The sequence below is a fragment of the Myxine glutinosa genome, chromosome 4 (genome assembly GCF_964187855.1).
Source record: "Myxine glutinosa chromosome 4, kmMyxGlut1.1, whole genome shotgun sequence".
NCBI lineage: Eukaryota > Metazoa > Chordata > Myxini > Myxiniformes > Myxinidae > Myxine > Myxine glutinosa.
In genome coordinates, this window is record NC_136264.1 from 126,958,603 (window position 1) to 126,981,200 (window position 22,598).

At 44.8% G+C, this 22,598-nt stretch overlaps 1 protein-coding gene across 1 annotated transcript in view; it reads right to left on the minus strand.

Moving 5' to 3' along the window:
* LOC137425190 (diacylglycerol O-acyltransferase 2) overlaps positions 1-15,417 on the minus strand; it is a 38,464-nt gene extending 23,047 nt beyond the window's left edge. The window contains exons 1-4 of the mRNA XM_068113357.2: positions 15,309-15,417; positions 14,924-15,000; positions 11,306-11,425; positions 10,908-11,015 (exon numbers count right to left, since the gene is read on the minus strand). Coding sequence (XP_067969458.1) covers positions 10,908-11,015; positions 11,306-11,425; positions 14,924-14,954 — 259 coding nt within the window. The 5' untranslated portion in view covers positions 14,955-15,000; positions 15,309-15,417. The remainder of the gene's footprint in view (positions 1-10,907; positions 11,016-11,305; positions 11,426-14,923; positions 15,001-15,308) is intronic.
* Between the last annotated feature and the right edge of the window lie 7,181 nt (positions 15,418-22,598).

Sequence of the window (22,598 nt, forward strand, 5' to 3'; positions counted from 1 at the left end):
GAGGGGTGTTGGTTGTAGGAAATACATGAGGGGTGTTGGTAGTAGGAAATACATGAGGGGTGTTGGTTGTAGGAAATACATGAGGGGTGTTGGTAGTAGGAAATACATGATGGGTGTTGGTTGTAGGAAATACATGAGGGGTGTTGGTAGTAGGAAATACATGAGGGGTGTTGGTAGTAGGAAATACATGAGGGGTGTTGGTAGTAGGAAATACATGAGGGGTGTTGGTAGTAGGAAATACATGATGGGTGTTGGTTGTAGGAAATACATGAGGGGTGTTGGTAGTAGGAAATACATGAGGGGTGTTGGTAGTAGGAAATACATGAGGGGTGTTGGTAGTAGGAAATACATGAGGGGTGTTGGTAGTAGGAAATACATGAGGGGTGTTGGTAGTAGGAAATACATGAGGGGTGTTGGTAGTAGGAAATACATGATGGGTGTTGGTTGTAGGAAATACATGATGGGTGTTGGTTGTAGGAAATGCATGAGGGGTGTTGGTTGTAGGAAATGCATGAGGGGTGTTGGTTGTAGGAAATACATGAGGGGTGTTGGTTGTAGGAAATACATGAGGGGTGTTGGTAGTAGGAAATACATGATGGGTGTTGGTTGTAGGAAATACATGAGGGGTGTTGGTTGTAGGAAATACATGAGGGGTGTTGGTAGTAGGAAATACATGATGGGTGTTGGTAGTAGGAAATACATGAGGGGTGTTGGTTGTAGGAAATACATGAGGGGTGTTGGTAGTAGGAAATACATGATGGGTGTTGGTTGTAGGAAATACATGATGGGTGTTGGTTGTAGGAAATACATGATGGGTGTTGGTTGTAGGAAATACATGAGGGGTGTTGGTAGTAGGAAATACATGATGGGTGTTGGTTGTAGGAAATACATGAGGGGTGTTGGTAGTAGGAAATACATGAGGGGTGTTGGTTGTAGGAAATACATGAGGGGTGTTGGTTGTAGGAAATACATGAGGGGTGTTGGTAGTAGGAAATACATGATGGGTGTTGGTTGTAGGAAATACATGATGGGTGTTGGTAGTAGGAAATACATGAGGGGTGTTGGTAGTAGGAAATACATGAGGGGTGTTGGTAGTAGGAAATACATGAGGGGTGTTGGTAGTAGGAAATACATGAGGGGTGTTGGTAGTAGGAAATACATGAGGGGTGTTGGTAGTAGGAAATACATGATGGGTGTTGGTTGTAGGAAATACATGATGGGTGTTGGTTGTAGGAAATGCATGAGGGGTGTTGGTTGTAGGAAATGCATGAGGGGTGTTGGTTGTAGGAAATACATGAGGGGTGTTGGTTGTAGGAAATACATGAGGGGTGTTGGTAGTAGGAAATACATGATGGGTGTTGGTTGTAGGAAATACATGAGGGGTGTTGGTTGTAGGAAATACATGAGGGGTGTTGGTTGTAGGAAATGCATGAGGGGTGTTGGTTGTAGGAAATACATGAGGGGTGTTGGTTGTAGGAAATACATGAGGGGTGTTGGTAGTAGGAAATACATGATGGGTGTTGGTTGTAGGAAATACATGAGGGGTGTTGGTTGTAGGAAATACATGAGGGGTGTTGGTAGTAGGAAATACATGATGGGTGTTGGTTGTAGGAAATACATGAGGGGTGTTGGTTGTAGGAAATACATGAGGGGTGTTGGTAGTAGGAAATACATGATGGGTGTTGGTTGTAGGAAATACATGATGGGTGTTGGTAGTAGGAAATACATGAGGGGTGTTGGTAGTAGGAAATACATGAGGGGTGTTGGTAGTAGGAAATACATGAGGGGTGTTGGTAGTAGGAAATACATGAGGGGTGTTGGTAGTAGGAAATACATGATGGGTGTTGGTTGTAGGAAATACATGATGGGTGTTGGTTGTAGGAAATGCATGAGGGGTGTTGGTTGTAGGAAATGCATGAGGGGTGTTGGTTGTAGGAAATACATGAGGGGTGTTGGTTGTAGGAAATACATGAGGGGTGTTGGTAGTAGGAAATACATGATGGGTGTTGGTTGTAGGAAATACATGAGGGGTGTTGGTTGTAGGAAATACATGAGGGGTGTTGGTTGTAGGAAATACATGAGGGGTGTTGGTTGTAGGAAATACATGAGGGGTGTTGGTTGTAGGAAATACATGATGGGTGTTGGTTGTAGGAAATACATGAGGGGTGTTGGTTGTAGGAAATACATGAGGGGTGTTGGTTGTAGGAAATACATGAGGGGTGTTGGTTGTAGGAAATACATGAGGGGTGTTGGTTGTAGGAAATACATGAGGGGTGTTGGTAGTAGGAAATACATGAGGGGTGTTGGTTGTAGGAAATACATGAGGGGTGTTGGTTGTAGGAAATACATGAGGGGTGTTGGTTGTAGGAAATACATGAGGGGTGTTGGTAGTAGGAAATACATGAGGGGTGTTGGTAGTAGGAAATACATGATGGGTGTTGGTAGTAGGAAATACATGAGGGGTGTTGGTAGTAGGAAATACATGATGGGTGTTGGTTGTAGGAAATACATGAGGGGTGTTGGTAGTAGGAAATACATGAGGGGTGTTGGTAGTAGGAAATACATGAGGGGTGTTGGTTGTAGGAAATACATGAGGGGTGTTGGTAGTAGGAAATACATGAGGGGTGTTGGTTGTAGGAAATACATGAGGGGTGTTGGTAGTAGGAAATACATGAGGGGTGTTGGTAGTAGGAAATACATGAGGGGTGTTGGTTGTAGGAAATACATGAGGGGTGTTGGTAGTAGGAAATACATGAGGGGTGTTGGTAGTAGGAAATACATGAGGGGTGTTGGTTGTAGGAAATACATGAGGGGTGTTGGTTGTAGGAAATACATGAGGGGTGTTGGTTGTAGGAAATACATGAGGGGTGTTGGTAGTAGGAAATACATGATGGGTGTTGGTAGTAGGAAATACATGAGGGGTGTTGGTAGTAGGAAATACATGAGGGGTGTTGGTAGTAGGAAATACATGAGGGGTGTTGGTAGTAGGAAATACATGAGGGGTGTTGGTAGTAGGAAATACATGAGGGGTGTTGGTAGTAGGAAATACATGATGGGTGTTGGTAGTAGGAAATACATGAGGGGTGTTGGTAGTAGGAAATACATGAGGGGTGTTGGTAGTAGAAAATACATGAGGGGTGTTGGTTGTAGGAAATACATGAGGGATGTTGGTAGTAGGAAATACATGAGGGGTGTTGGTAGTAGGAAATACATGATGGGTGTTGGTTGTAGGAAATACATGAGGGGTGTTGGTAGTAGGAAATACATGAGGGGTGTTGGTTGTAGGAAATGCATGAGGGGTGTTGGTTGTAGGAAATACATGAGGGGTGTTGGTTGTAGGAAATACATGAGGGGTGTTGGTAGTAGGAAATACATGATGGGTGTTGGTAGTAGGAAATACATGAGGGGTGTTGGTTGTAGGAAATACATGATGGGTGTTGGTAGTAGGAAATACATGAGGGGTGTTGGTAGTAGGAAATACATGATGGGTGTTGGTAGTAGGAAATACATGATGGGTGTTGGTTGTAGGAAATGCATGAGGGGTGTTGGTTGTAGGAAATACATGAGGGGTGTTGGTTGTAGGAAATACATGAGGGGTGTTGGTAGTAGGAAATACATGATGGGTGTTGGTAGTAGGAAATACATGAGGGGTGTTGGTAGTAGGAAATACATGATGGGTGTTGGTAGTAGGAAATACATGAGGGGTGTTGGTAGTAGGAAATACATGATGGGTGTTGGTAGTAGGAAATACATGATGGGTGTTGGTAGTAGGAAATACATGAGGGGTGTTGGTAGTAGGAAATACATGAGGGGTGTTGGTAGTAGGAAATACATGATGGGTGTTGGTAGTAGGAAATACATGAGGGGTGTTGGTAGTAGGAAATACATGAGGGGTGTTGGTAGTAGAAAATACATGAGGGGTGTTGGTTGTAGGAAATACATGAGGGATGTTGGTAGTAGGAAATACATGAGGGGTGTTGGTAGTAGGAAATACATGATGGGTGTTGGTTGTAGGAAATACATGAGGGGTGTTGGTAGTAGGAAATACATGACGGGTGTTGGTTGTAGGAAATACATGAGGGGTGTTGGTAGTAGGAAATACATGATGGGTGTTGGTTGTAGGAAATACATGATGGGTGTTGGTTGTAGGAAATACATGAGGGGTGTTGGTAGTAGGAAATACATGAGGGGTGTTGGTTGTAGGAAATGCATGAGGGGTGTTGGTTGTAGGAAATACATGAGGGGTGTTGGTAGTAGGAAATACATGATGGGTGTTGGTTGTAGGAAATACATGAGGGGTGTTGGTTGTAGGAAATACATGAGGGGTGTTGGTTGTAGGAAATGCATGAGGGGTGTTGGTTGTAGGAAATACATGAGGAGTGTTGGTTGTAGGAAATACATGAGGGGTGTTGGTTGTAGGAAATACATGATGGGTGTTGGTTGTAGGAAATACATGAGGGGTGTTGGTTGTAGGAAATACATGAGGGGTGTTGGTTGTAGGAAATGCATGAGGGGTGTTGGTTGTAGGAAATACATGAGGAGTGTTGGTTGTAGGAAATACATGATGGGTGTTGGTTGTAGGAAATACATGATGGGTGTTGGTTGTAGGAAATACATGATGGGTGTTGGTTGTAGGAAATACATGATGGGTGTTGGTTGTAGGAAATACATGAGGGGTGTTGGTTGTAGGAAATACATGAGGGGTGTTGGTTGTAGGAAATACATGATGGGTGTTGGTTGTAGGAAATACATGAGGGGTGTTGGTAGTAGGAAATGCATGAGGGGTGTTGGTAGTAGGAAATACATGAGGAGTGTTGGTTGTAGGAAATACATGATGGGTGTTGGTTGTAGGAAATACATGAGGGGTGTTGGTTGTAGGAAATACATGATGGGTGTTGGTTGTAGGAAATACATGAGGGGTGTTGGTTGTAGGAAATACATGATGGGTGTTGGTTGTAGGAAATACATGACGGGTGTTGGTTGTAGGAAATACATGAGGGGTGTTGGTAGTAGAAAATACATGAGGGGTGTTGGTAGTAGAAAATACATGAGGGGTGTTGGTAGTAGAAAATACATGAGGGGTGTTGGTAGTAGAAAATACATGAGGGGTGTTGGTAGTAGAAAATACATGAGGGGTGTTGGTAGTAGGAAATACATGAGGGGTGTTGGTAGTAGAAAATACATGAGGGGTGTTGGTTGTAGGAAATACATGATGGGTGTTGGTTGTAGGAAATACATGAGGGGTGTTGGTAGTAGAAAATACATGAGGGGTGTTGGTAGTAGAAAATACATGAGGGGTGTTGGTAGTAGAAAATACATGAGGGGTGTTGGTAGTAGAAAATACATGAGGGGTGTTGGTAGTAGAAAATACATGAGGGGTGTTGGTAGTAGAAAATACATGAGGGGTGTTGGTAGTAGAAAATACATGAGGGGTGTTGGTAGTAGAAAATACATGAGGGGTGTTGGTAGTAGAAAATACATGAGGGGTGTTGGTAGTAGAAAATACATGAGGGGTGTTGGTAGTAGAAAATACATGATGGGTGTTGGTAGTAGAAAATACATGATGGGTGTTGGTTGTAGGAAATACATGAGGGGTGTTGGTAGTAGAAAATACATGAGGGGTGTTGGTAGTAGAAAATACATGAGGGGTGTTGGTAGTAGAAAATACATGAGGGGTGTTGGTAGTAGAAAATACATGAGGGGTGTTGGTAGTAGAAAAGGCATAAGGGGTTTTGGTAGTAGGAAATACATGAGGGGTGTTGGTAGTAGAAAATACATGATGGGTGTTGGTAGTAGAAAAGGCATAAGGGGTTTTGGTAGTAGAAAATACATGAGGGGTGTTGGTAGTAGAAAATACATGAGGGGTGTTGGTAGTAGAAAAGGCATAAGGGGTTTTGGTAGTAGGAAATACATGAGGGGTGTTGGTAGTAGAAAATACATGAGGGGTGTTGGTAGTAGAAAAGGCATAAGGGGTGTTGGTTGTAGGAAATACATGATGGGTGTTGGTAGTAGGAAATACATGAGGGGTGTTGGTTGTAGGAAATGCACAAGGGGTGTTGGTAGTAGGAAATACATGAGGGGTGTTGGTTGTAGGAAATACATGAGGGGTTTTGGTAGTAGGAAATACATGAGGGGTGTTGGTTGTAGGAAATGCACAAGGGGTGTTGGTAGTAGGAAATACATGAGGGGTGTTGGTTGTAGGAAATACATGAGGGGTGTTGGTAGTAGAAAATACATGAGGGGTGTTGGTAGTAGAAAATACATGAGGGGTGTTGGTTGTAGGAAATACATGAGGGGTGTTGGTAGTAGAAAATACATGAGGGGTGTTGGTTGTAGGAAATACACAAGGGGTTTTGGTAGTAGGAAATACATGAGGGGTGTTGGTTGTAGGAAATGCACAAGGGGTGTTGGTAGTAGAAAATACATGAGGGGTGTTGGTAGTAGAAAATACATGAGGGGTGTTGGTTGTAGGAAATACATGAGGGGTGTTGGTAGTAGGAAATACATGAGGGGTGTTGGTAGTAGGAAATACATGAGGGGTGTTGGTTGTAGGAAATGCACAAGGGGTTTTGGTAGTAGGAAATACATGAGGGGTGTTGGTTGTAGGAAATGCACAAGGGGTGTTGGTAGTAGAAAATACATGAGGGGTGTTGGTAGTAGAAAATACATGAGGGGTGTTGGTTGTAGGAAATACATGAGGGGTGTTGGTAGTAGAAAATACATGAGGGGTGTTGGTTGTAGGAAATACATGAGGGGTGTTGGTAGTAGGAAATACATGATGGGTGTTGGTTGTAGGAAATACATGAGGGGTGTTGGTAGTAGAAAATACATGAGGGGTGTTGGTTGTAGGAAATACATGAGGGGTGTTGGTAGTAGGAAATACATGACGGGTGTTGGTAGTAGGAAATACATGAGGGGTGTTGGTTGTAGGAAATGCACAAGGGGTGTTGGTAGTAGAAAATACATGAGGGGTGTTGGTTGTAGGAAATACATGAGGGGTGTTGGTAGTAGAAAATACATGAGGGGTGTTGGTAGTAGAAAATACATGAGGGGTGTTGGTTGTAGGAAATGCACAAGGGGTGTTGGTAGTAGAAAATACATGAGGGGTGTTGGTTGTAGGAAATACATGAGGGGTGTTGGTAGTAGGAAATACATGAGGGGTGTTGGTAGTAGAAAATACATGAGGGGTGTTGGTTGTAGGAAATACATGATGGGTGTTGGTTGTAGGAAATACATGAGGGGTGTTGGTTGTAGGAAATACATGAGGGGTGTTGGTTGTAGGAAATACATGAGGGGTGTTGGTTGTAGGAAATACATGAGGGGTGTTGGTTGTAGGAAATACATGAGGGGTGTTGGTTGTAGGAAATACATGACGGGTGTTGGTTGTAGGAAATACATGAGGGGTGTTGGTAGTAGAAAATACATGAGGGGTGTTGGTTGTAGGAAATACATGATGGGTGTTGGTTGTAGGAAATACATGAGGGGTGTTGGTAGTAGGAAATACATGATGGGTGTTGGTTGTAGGAAATACATGAGGGGTGTTGGTTGTAGGAAATACATGAGGGGTGTTGGTTGTAGGAAATACATGAGGGGTGTTGGTTGTAGGAAATACATGAGGGGTGTTGGTTGTAGGAAATACATGAGGGGTGTTGGTTGTAGGAAATACATGAGGGGTGTTGGTTGTAGGAAATACATGAGGGGTGTTGGTTGTAGGAAATACATGACGGGTGTTGGTTGTAGGAAATACATGACGGGTGTTGGTTGTAGGAAACACATGAGGGGTGTTGGTTGTAGGAAATACATGAGGGGTGTTGGTAGTAGGAAATACATGACGGGTGTTGGTTGTAGGAAACACATGAGGGGTGTTGGTTGTAGGAAATACATGACGGGTGTTGGTTGTAGGAAATACATGACGGGTGTTGGTTGTAGGAAATACATGAGGGGTGTTGGTTGTAGGAAATACATGACGGGTGTTGGTTGTAGGAAATACATGAGGGGTGTTGGTTGTAGGAAACACATGAGGGGTGTTGGTTGTAGGAAATACATGACGGGTGTTGGTTGTAGGAAATACATGACGGGTGTTGGTTGTAGGAAATACATGAGGGGTGTTGGTTGTAGGAAATACATGATGGGTGTTGGTTGTAGGAAATACATGACGGGTGTTGGTTGTAGGAAATACATGAGGGGTGTTGGTTGTAGGAAATACATGACGGGTGTTGGTTGTAGGAAATACATGATGGGTGTTGGTTGTAGGAAATACATGACGGGTGTTGGTTGTAGGAAATACATGAGGGGTGTTGGTTGTAGGAAATACATGACGGGTGTTGGTTGTAGGAAATACATGAGGGGTGTTGGTTGTAGGAAATACATGAGGGGTGTTGGTTGTAGGAAATACATGAGGGGTGTTGGTTGTAGGAAACACATGAGGGGTGTTGGTTGTAGGAAATACATGACGGGTGTTGGTTGTAGGAAATACATGACGGGTGTTGGTTGTAGGAAATACATGAGGGGTGTTGGTTGTAGGAAATACATGACGGGTGTTGGTTGTAGGAAATACATGACGGGTGTTGGTTGTAGGAAACACATGAGGGGTGTTGGTTGTAGGAAATACATGAGGGGTGTTGGTTGTAGGAAATACATGACGGGTGTTGGTTGTAGGAAATACATGACGGGTGTTGGTTGTAGGAAATACATGAGGGGTGTTGGTTGTAGGAAATACATGAGGGGTGTTGGTTGTAGGAAATACATGAGGGGTGTTGGTTGTAGGAAACACATGACGGGTGTTGGTTGTAGGAAATACATGACGGGTGTTGGTTGTAGGAAATACATGACGGGTGTTGGTTGTAGGAAATACATGACGGGTGTTGGTTGTAGGAAATACATGACGGGTGTTGGTTGTAGGAAATACATGACGGGTGTTGGTTGTAGGAAATACATGACGGGTGTTGGTTGTAGGAAATACATGACGGGTGTTGGTTGTAGGAAATACATGAGGGGTGTTGGTTGTAGGAAATACATGATGGGTGTTGGTTGTAGGAAATACATGACGGGTGTTGGTTGTAGGAAATACATGAGGGGTGTTGGTTGTAGGAAATACATGACGGGTGTTGGTTGTAGGAAATACATGAGGGGTGTTGGTTGTAGGAAATACATGAGGGGTGTTGGTTGTAGGAAATACATGAGGGGTGTTGGTTGTAGGAAACACATGAGGGGTGTTGGTTGTAGGAAATACATGACGGGTGTTGGTTGTAGGAAATACATGACGGGTGTTGGTTGTAGGAAATACATGAGGGGTGTTGGTTGTAGGAAATACATGACGGGTGTTGGTTGTAGGAAATACATGATGGGTGTTGGTTGTAGGAAATACATGACGGGTGTTGGTTGTAGGAAATACATGAGGGGTGTTGGTTGTAGGAAATACATGACGGGTGTTGGTTGTAGGAAATACATGAGGGGTGTTGGTTGTAGGAAATACATGACGGGTGTTGGTTGTAGGAAATACATGAGGGGTGTTGGTTGTAGGAAATACATGAGGGGTGTTGGTTGTAGGAAATACATGAGGGGTGTTGGTTGTAGGAAATACATGACGGGTGTTGGTTGTAGGAAATACATGACGGGTGTTGGTTGTAGGAAATACATGACGGGTGTTGGTTGTAGGAAATACATGAGGAGTGTTGAAAATTGCCTCCTATTCTTTTTCGCCAAAAGATGTAAAGAAATTCAAATGAAACGAAGACAGATGCTAACATCAATCTTTATTCTACCACAGTGTATATTTATTTCTCATCACTACTGTGGTCCACATGTTTCTGCCAACATTCGAGTAGTTTTATGATGCCGCCTCAATAGAACTGCGTGTGGTGCTAACTTATCTTCAAAAGAAAAAGGAACACCTTCGTGGAGAACATCAAGTCTGGGGAAAGATGAAAATCTAATGGTGCCAAGTCGGGCCTGGAGATCATTTGTGGCAGTATACCACTGACCATGTCTTACTCTCAGGATTGTAATGATCACCCACCCAAACTGGCATCCCCAGTCACCCACCCAAACTGGCATCCCCAGTCACCCACCCAAACTGGCATCCCCAGTCACCCACCCAAACTGGCATCCCCAGTCACCCACCCAAACTGGCATCCCCAGTCACCCACCCAAACTGGCATCCCCAGTCACCCACCCAAACTGGCATCCCCAGTCACCCACCCAAACTGGCATCCCCAGTCACCCACCCAAACTGGCATCCCCAGTCAGCCACCCAAACTGGCATCCCCAGTCAGCCACCCAAACTGGCATCCCCAGTCACCCACCCAAACTGGCATCCCCAGTCACCCACCCAAACTGGCATCCCCAGTCACCCACCCAAACTGGCATCCCCAGTCACCCACCCAAACTGGCATCCCCAGTCACCCACCCAAACTGGCATCCCCAGTCACCCACCCAAACTGGCATCCCCAGTCAGCCACCCAAACTGGCATCCCCAGTCAGCCACCCAAACTGGCATCCCCAGTCAGCCACCCAAACTGGCATCCCCAGTCAGCCACCCAAACTGGCATCCCCAGTCAGCCACCCAAACTGGCATCCCCAGTCAGCCACCCAAACTGGCATCCCCAGTCAGCCACCCAAACTGGCATCCCCAGTCAGCCACCCAAACTGGCATCCCCAGTCAGCCACCCAAACTGGCATCCCCAGTCAGCCACCCAAACTGGCATCCCCAGTCAGCCACCCAAACTGGTATCACTGACAGTGCTGAGGCATCTCGAGTCAGAATCACGCAACTTCACACCCATTGGCAGGAAGAACTAATGTGCAAGCTGCGCTTCGTTTCATTCGAATATCTTTACCCATTTTGGAGAAAAAGACGGTTTTACTTTTCAACACCACCTGTTAACAACAAACAAAACAAGCTTTACCTTGATATGGAGTCTTCCAATCAAGAAACCACCAACAATAGTATGCTATAGCAAGAGGCCAGAGCCATGAGCAGAGCACTTTCAGGACGAGTAAATGGCACAGCGGTCCTGATGGTGGTTCAAAATGGAGAAAAGGTTTGTAATGAATAGGCAAGGGTGGGGGAGGGAAAGAGGGAAATCACAAAGGGCAATTGAAATATGAAACAGCAAACGATGACAACCTTCCATAAACGATAAGAAAAGTGTCGGATGATTTGGAGTAGGGTGAACATAAAGAACAAAGTAAAGCAGAAAGAGGAAGTGACTGGGGAAAAAAAAACCACGAGGAAAAGAATGCACAAGGCGGCTATCCAAGTACGATGGAAGAATCTTAAAGGAGGGACAGAGGGTTACCACACCCAGGAAGAAAAATGACAACACCCACTGCAGGGCTGCCAATGTTTGTAGGCCTCTTGCTAGACCCAAGCGCAGCTCTGTCCAACACAGCCACATCAAAGAGCGCAGATTTTGCACAGATCCTGCCAAACAAATATCGGTTAGTCATTGGACAAAGGTGCTTTTCAGCTAACAAAGGAACAATGGGTTTGTCACATTATTATATAGGTCTGGGGATTCTGAAGGTAAAGGATTCTGAAAGCACACGAGTGTAACATGAGGAGTATGCTCTACACATTAGAAATGCTATAAAGTTACTTAAACATGGGTGGTGGAGGGAGAATGGGAGAGGCAAAGGGGGTGGAGGAGGAATAAGTCTTTCAATCCTGAGAAATTCCAGACACACTGTCTCTCTGAAATGACAGTCCGGCAAACCGTCCCATTAGTTTCTTAATAGTCTTCTTGAAGAAGTTCAATCACTCAAACTTTAGTCCTCACTAGCAGCCATGATCTTCCTCAGACCACACCTGCAAGTTGGTCTCCAAAGCCAGTTGCCGACCTGGCACCCTCAGTCATGCAAAGCCCTTCCTTGGCACACCTGAACTCTTATCCACATACAAGACCTTCATCCACAGTTTGATGGAGTACTACTCTCCCCTTTGGGATGGCACCCCTCCCTCAGCTCGACACTGTGGAAACCAAGGCCTTTAATATCATTGGAATCCCCTGTGACAAAGCAGAGTCTGTGGGCCTGTCACTTCATATTGCAGACACTGCGGTGGTCTCAGTCTTCTACTGCCTCCTTTCTGGTCTTGTACCTTCTGCTCTTTCCATGCTCTGTCCTGTCTCCCCAACCTCCACCAGATTTCTTCAGGGCACAAAGTCTGCCAACAACCCCTAAATTCCAGAATCACTGATCACCTCCACTCATTTGTTCCTCTTTTCTCCCACCTGTAGAATAAACTTGCACACTCTTTTAATCTCCTTCCCTGCAGGTTTTAAAGACAGCTGTTCACCGCTGCATACACCTTTTTTGGATCTTGGAGACGGCGTGAAGCTGGAAGGTGTGAAAACATTTTCCTACCTAGGAGACATGTTGAATGGAGAAGGTGGATCAGACTCGGCAACGGTTGCTGGAGTGAGATGTGCATGGAAGAAGTTTCGGGAACTGAGTGGCGTGCTGACGAGGAGGGGAGTGTCGAAGCTGAAGGGAAAGGTGAATGCTGCATGTGTGAGAAGTGTTAGGATTTATGGGAGCGAGACATGGGTAATGAACGTAGAGCAGCAACGAAGGCTGGAAAGGGTGGAAATGCGAATGGTTCTGTGGATGTGCGGAGTATCGTTGAGAGAGAGGAAGACAAATGAGGAATTGCGAAAGATGATGGGAATATTGCCTGTGATTGATGCTGTGAAGAGGAACGGGTTGAGCTGGTTTGGTCATGTGTTGAGGAAGTGTTACGTGGTCCCCTCGGTGACTACCTGGTCTCGGTGACCCCCGGACCATGAGGAACTTCGCCAGAAAGTTGTATCATATATGCGCTTTCGCCACGCAATCCATATGAATTCCACCCAAGGGAAAACTGAGTTTCAATGATATATTTCAATGGTAATGATACCATACAATTTCAATGCTACAATCAAGGATATATTCCCCGAGCAATCCACCATCAACAATTCACAATCCACACTCAATCCCCTAGATGATTAAGATGGCCATCTTATATAGGTGTGTCCCCTTTTGTACTCACGACCCCCTTTTGGTCTCTGTCCCTCACAATGTCTCTGGGCCCCTCCTGACCAAGATGATGGTCGGCGTCGCCGCACTCGGGCGGTTGAACGAACCCCGGGTGGACGTTTTTCCACCGGGCATGTATCGTACCAGGAACCACGGCTGCAGCCCCCTCGTGGCCACGCGAAGCGGGTACTGTAAAGCAAGCAAAAGCCACACGCCGCTTGCCACGCGTGTTAGGCCCCAACGTGCGACCCGTACGCGTCTTTGTAGACGGTGCCGCGAACGGTGCCAGACGCTGGGTCGGTGCACGGCCCCACGGCAACTTGACGTGTCCACCGGGTATGTACACGTCCCGGTAACTCCTCTCGCCAGACGGGCTTGGGAACGCCGCTTTTCCACGCGGCTCCAGATCGATCCCACCTTTCGTCGGAGCCAGGCGAGGAAGAAGAATCCTCGTCGCTTCCCTTGACCTCGTGTGTTTTTCCTTCCGTTTCCGGTCTCTTTTTCCAGAAGGGCTCCTGACCCTCCAACCACAACAACCCTTAATCGACTACACATTGATAAGCAAAGACCTGAATAGGAATTCACATACATTCCCATAAATATGTAACAGAAGGATGAAAGTGACTGGTTGAGAAGAGTGATGGAAATGAATGTAGAAGGAAGTAGAGGACGGGGAAGACCGAGAAAGACTTGGCTAAAGATGGTGGAAGAAGAAATGCGGGCAAGGGGGTTAACAAGGGGAGATGCAGAATATAGGGCAAAATGGAGAAGATTATCATGGGTCCCGCAAGGCTAACCCCCGCTCTTGCAGGGAAAATGGCCTTAAAATTCCTGTTGTTGTTTGTTGTGTTCACCGCCATCTCATTTCACCCCCATCCCTTCCCCCCATCTAAAACAAATCTTTGCTGCCCCCCCCCCCCCTTTGCACACTCTTTTAATCTCCTTCCCTGTAGGTTTTAAAGACAGCTGTTCACCGCTGCATACACCTTTTTTGGATCTTGGAGACGGCGTGAAGCTGGAAGGTGTGAAAACATTTTCCTACTTAGGAGACATGTTGAATGGATGTCTAATGGGGATGTCCCCCCATTGCCACCATGCCATATCACCATGCCACCATGCTAATGGGGATGTCCCCCCATTGCCACCATGCCATATCACCATGCCACCATGCTAATGGGGATGTCCCCCCCATTGCCACCATGCCATATCACCATGCCACCATGCTAATGGGGATGTCCCCCCATTGCCACCATGCCATATCACCATGCCACCATGCTAATGGGGATGTCCCCCCCATTAGCTATCTCAAACTTCATTTTCCATACTGACAGTTTGCTTCTGTATCCATCTTGTCCACTCCTGTGTCCTCCCCTAGTCCTCATTCTTGCTGACACCCATCATCTTCGACATCTCTCCATTTTAACCCTCAACCCTGCTGTTTGTTTCCTCCCCCTCTCATCCTGCTAAGCAACGTTTTGTTCTGTTGCTCCCTGATACATTCTGTTATAGCTCCTCCATGAGCCTCGACCCTATGTAAAAAAGAATGGGAGAGGGGGATTGAGAAGGGGCAAAGCAAAGGGAAGCGGATGGCGAAGGGGCGAAGCGCATGTAGAAGGGGTGAAGTGCATGGAGTGCAGTAATAAAAGGAAAAAAGCAAAAACAGTGAGGAGAAAGGGATTGGAAGGGATGGGGAGGCAGCAGCAGAAAATATTAAAATGGGGGGTGGGGGGGGCGGGGGGGAAAAAAAGAGAATAAACGAGGAAAAAGATAATAGAGAGAAGGGAGGAGGTATTCTAAATCGTGGAGTGGAGGCTGGAGTCGAGGGAGGGCTTGACAAATGCCGGTGTAGCGGGATGATCCTGGAGGAACTGGGGTATTAAGGTAGGGATCATGTCCATGTCCTGACCACGCATGCTGCTTGGATGAGTCGTGAACATGGTCCGCACCTTGCCCGCGTCGCGCTCACAGCGACACCTGCGATACCTGGTAAGGCGAATTAAAAAAACCAAAAAAAAAAAACAGGAATCACAAATCAGTTTTGGGTCAAAGACAAATCCCATTGTCTCCACGTTTATGGAATCTTTCAGATCGACAGCAGCCACATGACGTCTCACAGCATTAGTCATTACCCTCGGTTTAATTTTCTATTAAACAAAGAAAGTGAAATGTCTGAATGATCATGTCCGACGTCGGCATTTAATAACAATAACAAAGGATGCTCGATGCGATTAAACTCTGGTAAAGTTCTGCAATTACATCACACTCTGTCTCAACAGCTTTGTCGTTCTTACCTTGCTATGTCCAAACGTCCTGCCCCTCCCTCCTCACTGGCCGTACCTGCCTGCACATCAGGCGTTTCAGCGATTGCTGAGGAGGCAGGTGTGTCCTCGCGGCTCGCGCAGATTGGCGAGGATTGGTTATTGAAAGGAAAATGAGGAGGCGTGTCCTCGCTAAGACTGGTGCGGATTGGCTACTGCATTGCAAATGAGGAGGCGTGTCTTCGCTTAGACCGGCGCGGATTGGCTACTCAATTGTAAATGTGGAGGCGTGTCTTCGCTTAGACCGGCGCGGATTGGCTACTCAATTGTAAATGAGGAGGCGTGTCTTCGCTTAGACCGGCGCGGATTGGCTACTCAATTGTAAATGAGGAGGCGTGTCTTCCCTTAGACCGGCGCGGATTGGCTAGTGCATTGTAAATGAGGGGGCGTTTTCTGACGTTGCTCGGTAAAAATAATTATATAATATAGGAAGCGAGTTCGTTCGATTCTTGGTTCTTCTTTCCTTTTCGCTATTTTTGGATAAATTTCGACTTTTCACTTTTATAATTCCCTTTCCTTAATCCGTTCTCTTGTTCTCCAACATATTTTCCTTGAAATTCACAAAATGGGCGGACCTTCATTTTCCTCCACACCCATTAAATATGCCCCTCCCTCACCTTATTGCTCTTGTCTCCAATCCTTCTTACACCTCACCTTTTATTTCCTATCCCATCCATTTTCTCAATTTAACCCCGTTTTCCCCCAATCACCTGATTCGCTGCCGTGTACATAATAAGTAGATGCCCCCAAACCCCATTAAATCCATATTATAAAACGATTCAAACTGGTTTAGGGTATTTCGTTTTGGTATTATTATAACCTGTATTATGAATTATGATAACTTGCACACCTGTTCTACTTGGTTATTATAACATCATACGTCATATCCCAGACAGGACCCTCGACCAATCATTGATCTCGAAGCTCGAACGGCTCAGCAAAGTCGCTGATGAATGTCGCGGATGATCAGCGATCAACAAACAACTCGAGCTCTTCAAACACCATTTCAAAAATCCTCACCTTATCTGAAATAGAACACCTGCACATGTTTCAGCACATGAGCTAAAAACCTGAAAGTACCAACGCAATGGGATGTCCCAGAATAAAATCCGATAAATATTTCCCCCAAACATGAGTGAGAAAGAAGATAAAGCTATTTACTGATTGGACGAGCTGTCAGGATGATGAAAATAATTACTCCAAATGGAAACGTCCTGAGGGAATATCCACTAGAGGGCTTCACCCCCAAGGATGGCTTGATATGCCATGGTGGCATGGAGCTATCATCTCGAAGGATGGCTTGATATGGCATGGTGGCATGGAGCTATCAACCCTAAGGATGGCTTGATATGGCATGGTGGCATGGAGCTATCATCTCGAAGGGTGGCTTGATATGGCATGGTGACATGGAGCTATCGTCCCTAAGGATGGCTTGATATGGCATGGTGGCATGGAGCTATCATCTCGAAGGATGGCTTGATATGGCATGGTGGCATGGAGCTATCGTCCCTAAGGATGGCTTGATATGGCATGGTGGCATGGAGCTATCATCTCGAAGGATGGCTTGATATGGCATGGTGGCATGGAGCTATCAACCCTAAGGATGGCTTGATATGGCATGGTGGCATGGAGCTATCATCTCGAAGGGTGGCTTGATATGGCATGGTGACATGGAGCTATCGTCCCTAAGGATGGCTTGATATGGCATGGTGGCATGGAGCTATCATCTCGAAGGATGGCTTGATATGGCATGGTGGCATGGAACTATCAACCCTAAGGATGGCTTGATATGGCACGGTGGCATGGAGCTATCATCCATAAGGATGGCTTGATATGGCACGATGGCATGGAGCTATCGTCCCTAAGGATGGCTTGATATGGCATGGTGGCATGGAGCTACCATCCCTAAGGATGGCTTGATATGGCATGGTGGCATGGAGCTATCGTCCATAAGGATGGCTTGATATGGCACGGTGGCATGGAGCTATCGTCCATAAGGATGGCTTGATATGGCACGGTGACATGGAGCTATCATCCCTAAGGATGGCTTGATATGGCATGGTGGCATGGAGCTATCATCCCAAAAGATGGCTAGATATGGCACGGTGGCATGGAGCTATCATCCCGAAGGATGGCTTGATATGGCATGGTGGCATGGAGCTATCATCCCTAAGGATGGCACAGTGGCATGGAGCTATCGTCCATAAGGATGGCTTGATATGGCATGGTGGCATGGAGCTATCGTCCATAAGGATGGTTTGATATGCCACGGTGGCATGGAGCTATCGTCCATAAGGATGGCTTGATATGGCACGGTGGCATGGAGCTATCGTCCATAAGGATGGCTTGATATGGCACGGTGACATGCAGCTATCATCCCTAAGGATGGCTTGATATGGCATGGTGGCATGGAGCTATCATCCCAAAGGATGGCTAGATATGGCACGGTGGCATGGAGCTATCATCCCGAAGGATGGCTTGATATGCCACGGTGGCATGGAGCTATCGTCCATAAGGATGGCTTGATATGGCACAGTGGCATGGAGCTATCGTCCATAAGGATGGCTTGATATGGAATGGTGGCATGGAACTATCGTCCATAAGGATGGCTTGATATGGCACAGTGGCATGGAGCTATCATCCTTAAGGATGGCTTGATATGGCACGGTGGCATGGAGCTATCGTCCATAAGGATGGCTTGATATGGCACAGTGGCATGGAGCTATCATCCTTGAGGATGGCTTGATATGGCACGGCGGCATGGAGCTATCATCCCGAAGGATGGCTTGATATGCCACGGTGGCATGGAGCTATCATCCATAAGGATGGCTTGCTATGGCATGGTGGCATGGAGCTATCATCCATAAGGATGGCTTGATATGGCATGGTGGAATGGAGCTATCGTCCATAAGCATGGCTTGCTCTGGCATGGTGGCATGGAGTTATCATCCATAAGGATGGCTTGATATGGCATGGTGGCATGGAGCTATCGTCCATAAGGATGGCTTGATATGGCATGGTGGCAAGGAGCTATCGTCCATAAGCATGGCTTGCTATGGCATGGTGGCATGGAGCTATCATCCATAAGGATGGATTGATGTGGCATGGAGCTATCGTCCATAAGCATGGCTTGCTATGTCATGGTGGCATGGAGTTATCATCCATAAGGACGGCTTGATATGGCATGGTGGCATGCAGCTATCGTCCATAAGGATGGCTTGATATGGCATGGTGGCAAGGAGCTGTCGTCCATAAGCATGGCTTGCTATGGCATGGTGGCATGGAGCTATCATCCATAAGGATGGATTGATGTGGCATGGTGGCAAGGAGCTATCGTCCATAAGCATGGCTTGCTATGGCATGGTGGCAAGGAGCTATCGTCCATAAGCATGGTTTGCTATGGCATGGTGGCATGGAGCTATCATCCATAAGGATGGATTGATGTGGCATGGAGCTATCGTCCATAAGCATGGCTTGCTATGGCATGGTGGCATGGTGGCATTCGTGTATGACTCACAGGACTCCAATGACCGGACACAGGTTACAAAAGGTCTCGTTTATTAAACTGTATTCACTTCATCCAATTACCAAAATGATACCGCATAATATAATGGATCAGGTTAACTCTTTCGCTGGTCCTTCTCGTTCATCCGACACTCCCGTTCGGTCAGCGCTTCACGTAGCAAGTACTCGTTCATTTCATCGTTCCGTCGGGCAGGGCTTCTGAGGACAAGTCTACTTTACTCAACGTTTGCTCTCGTTATATCGCCAAACTGGACTTAATCTCCTCTCCGCTAATGTCCCAAGGTCATGCATCGCACCGAGTCCTGGCATCAGCTCGCTCCCCTCCTGCTGTGATTTCCATTTACACAGCAGGGGGGGGTGCTCTAGCCTGGGGCCTTGACCAGGTGTTTCAAGAGATTACATTGTTCATACACATAAAATGTATCTGCTTTGTTACCAGGTTAATTAATAAGTTACCAGGGCCAATCAATATGTTACACTGAGTTACACTTCCACAATTCCCTCATCTTTTTGTTTTTGTTTATATTAACCATTAATCTAAACATCAATATAAGTAAACAATCAATCACTACTAGTAAACATCATTACAAGTATAAGTAAATAATCAATCACTTTGGTAATCAAATTCCCTTAGGCATACACCGTCATCCTGCAAGAATCACAAAACATTTCGTTGGTCATTGACTTCTTCCATATCGTTCAATCTATTGCATTTGCATCACAAATATATTTTCAAAACAACACTTCACCATCACCAAGATACAACAATTTCACTTCATTTTCAAGTTTTGTACAGCATCTGCACCATCTGGCAAAAAACGTTTGCCTCCACACAAATGTTGACTTTGTTTGAAAGGAAGGGCTGATCACTTGTGTTTGAATCCAGGTATGAAGCATTTTCTCCTAATATCTTCATAGCTCCTGCACTACTTCGTGTAGGATTTCGCTGTTGTGGTAACACTGCGGAGTCATAGACTGACCCTTCTCTCCATGTAGCATTCTTGCCACTTTTTTGCTGTGAACCATGATTGGCCAGCAAGATGTGGAACAGGGATGCCGGATGCATCCACACTGATGTTGGGACCATGGTGTTCAGGTCATTCATGGTCCTTACCAGGAGCAACCAGCAGAATCGTGCACAGCTGTTGTGACAAGGGCACAGCCGTTTTTGCAGCTCCATGCTGGTTCCCCGGACGTTGGTGAAGTAATAACATATGTCCCCGCATTTCACAGAGGTTGCAGGTAAAATGTCGTTGTCCTGCAACTTCTGATGTGGTGAATGTTCGAAGTCTTCGAACAAGAGTAAGTGATCGCCTTTCTTTCATATGTTGCAGTGTGATCCAGGCAAATGGTCACATAAATTTCCTTGGTGAAGGTAAGCATTCATCTCCAAGTTACACGGGAGAATGTCTTCATCATTCTTTGAGAAAGAGGGTGTATGCCACGATTAACTTCATTTTTTAGCCACAAATTTTCTTTCTCGAACTTCTTCCCAATTCCGTTAGCAATCCCTCCAAAATGTGATCTCGTCTTATCTTTATGCTCAGTCATATCTGAATCTGCTTTCCGCACACACTGAATCAGATAGGGTACATCTTACCATGAAATCAGCATAATCATGTATATCTTCCGACAGTTTCACATTCAACAATTTGTTGTTTTTCCTTAACTCAAAAAGTTATATTCATTTATATGCGTCACACAAATAATATTCAATCAGGTATGTATTTTATTACTAAACTAAGAATAGCATTGTATATGATTACAATCACAAACGGGAATACCTAATTCCCAACAACAATTTTTCCAAACCAACAAATTAAGCATAATGTATTATTACCATAATTCCTCTCCACTTTTTCTTTTCCCTCTTTTTTTTTTTTTTTTAACAGTGTGTCACTCGTGGTGATATGAGTTCATTGATATTGTAATTGACACAACTCATAACATTGTCGTTATGCCATTATCTTAATTCTACTGTTTATGTCGCCATAAAAGTCTTCCTTTTCTGGTTCCACATTTCTTTCCTCATTTGTCACTTCATGCGTTATCATCGTGTTGTTGGTTACCTTATTCAAACACACCGTCACTAAGGCTTTCAAGCAAGCCACCACTAAAACAATTGCCAATATAACTACTAAACCAACAAACAAGTCTGCTACTCCTTGTATATATTCATATCTATGACATAGTTATATGTCGATGACATTTAACATTATATACCAAACTAACAAGCTTCCTAAAAGGTAAATAAAGAAAATCCCTTAATATGTACCATAATCAGATTATTTGTCTTACCCTGATCCCCCTATCTCCCGGGGTTGAACTCAATCCCCTGATCATGAGTGTAGTTGTGATACATTTTTCACTCATGTGGTGTTAATATCAGCAGGTAATTGTATGTCATGTAGGCAAATAAATGTCACTATTCCAAGTAGGAATATCACATGTTGAAAATGTAATGTTTATCAATGCAAGGGGTGTTAAAATGTAATTCAAATGACTGTAAATCACGACTATCATTTATCTACCACTGAATGTTCTGCTGGGCTGCTAGGTGCAGCCTCATTTTCTGTGGGATCGTCCACCTTAGCCCCATGTGCTTGTTTGCAATGAGGGGCATGAATCCAACTTTCTATTTTGGGTCCATATTTTTTCTATTCTTATCAATCTCCTATGGTTTATCATTTCGTTCCAAGATACCGCAACCAAAGGTTTTAACCAAAGCTCTACCAAACTATTTCCAATTTGAACAAAAATGCCAGTGAAACAATGATTCGAAGGATTAACTTCAAGGGGTCAATAAATTTATTCTATAGCCAGATCTAATTTTCCCATCCAATAGTTTGCCTTGCCACATGTCATATTATAACACCTTAATAAACCTTCGAAAAAATGTTTCCCATCTCAACAAATTTCCTTTTTTACAAATAGCCATGTGTAACTTACGTATTTAACTACAATTTCCTCTCAATTTGTTTGGCCTAACTGGCCGCAAAAGTGGCTGCCAGCATGCAGTACCGTTTTTTATCTACCAAGGAAGTGTTCCACACAAGACCTCTACCAAAATGTTGTTTGTAAAAACAAATCTGGGATTTCTGATTACATGGATGCACACTCTCAGGACATTTTCAGGCTGCTGTTAACAATCCACTACGATGACTTAATTCCTTTACCCACAATCAAATAATTAGTACAAATTGAGGATATTATCCCTATCACATTCTTTTATAGATTCATTATGTTGGATCTAATTTTTTCCAATAATTTTCCACTGCTGTAAGGCGGAACAATAGCTCTCATAAGTCTTAGTAATATCGTACTTAATTTGCCCAGCAGAGAATAATTTATTTACTATCCTTTCTCATCTGTTAACCAGTGACTTTGTTTAAACTCCAGAACTGAAAACCCACAATAGTTCAAACCAGCAAAATTTTCTTTACTCTTTTCCCATATCATCTATGCCTAAAACACATCCATACATACAGCACAATTTAACAATTCAATCAATTATTCAATTTCAATTAATTCATCAATATTCATCAATAAATCAAATTAATCATTTTGGATGTCTCCTTGCATAAGCCCTTTCCCCAATGATGTCAGGACAGGTCCATCCATTGACTGAGATCGAATTTCATCGGTCGTCACCTCAGATTCGTACCTCATGTCAATTGATGAATCACCGTCCTGTCCTAGGGTCATATCTGACATATTTTCCCATTTTGCCTGGTCTCC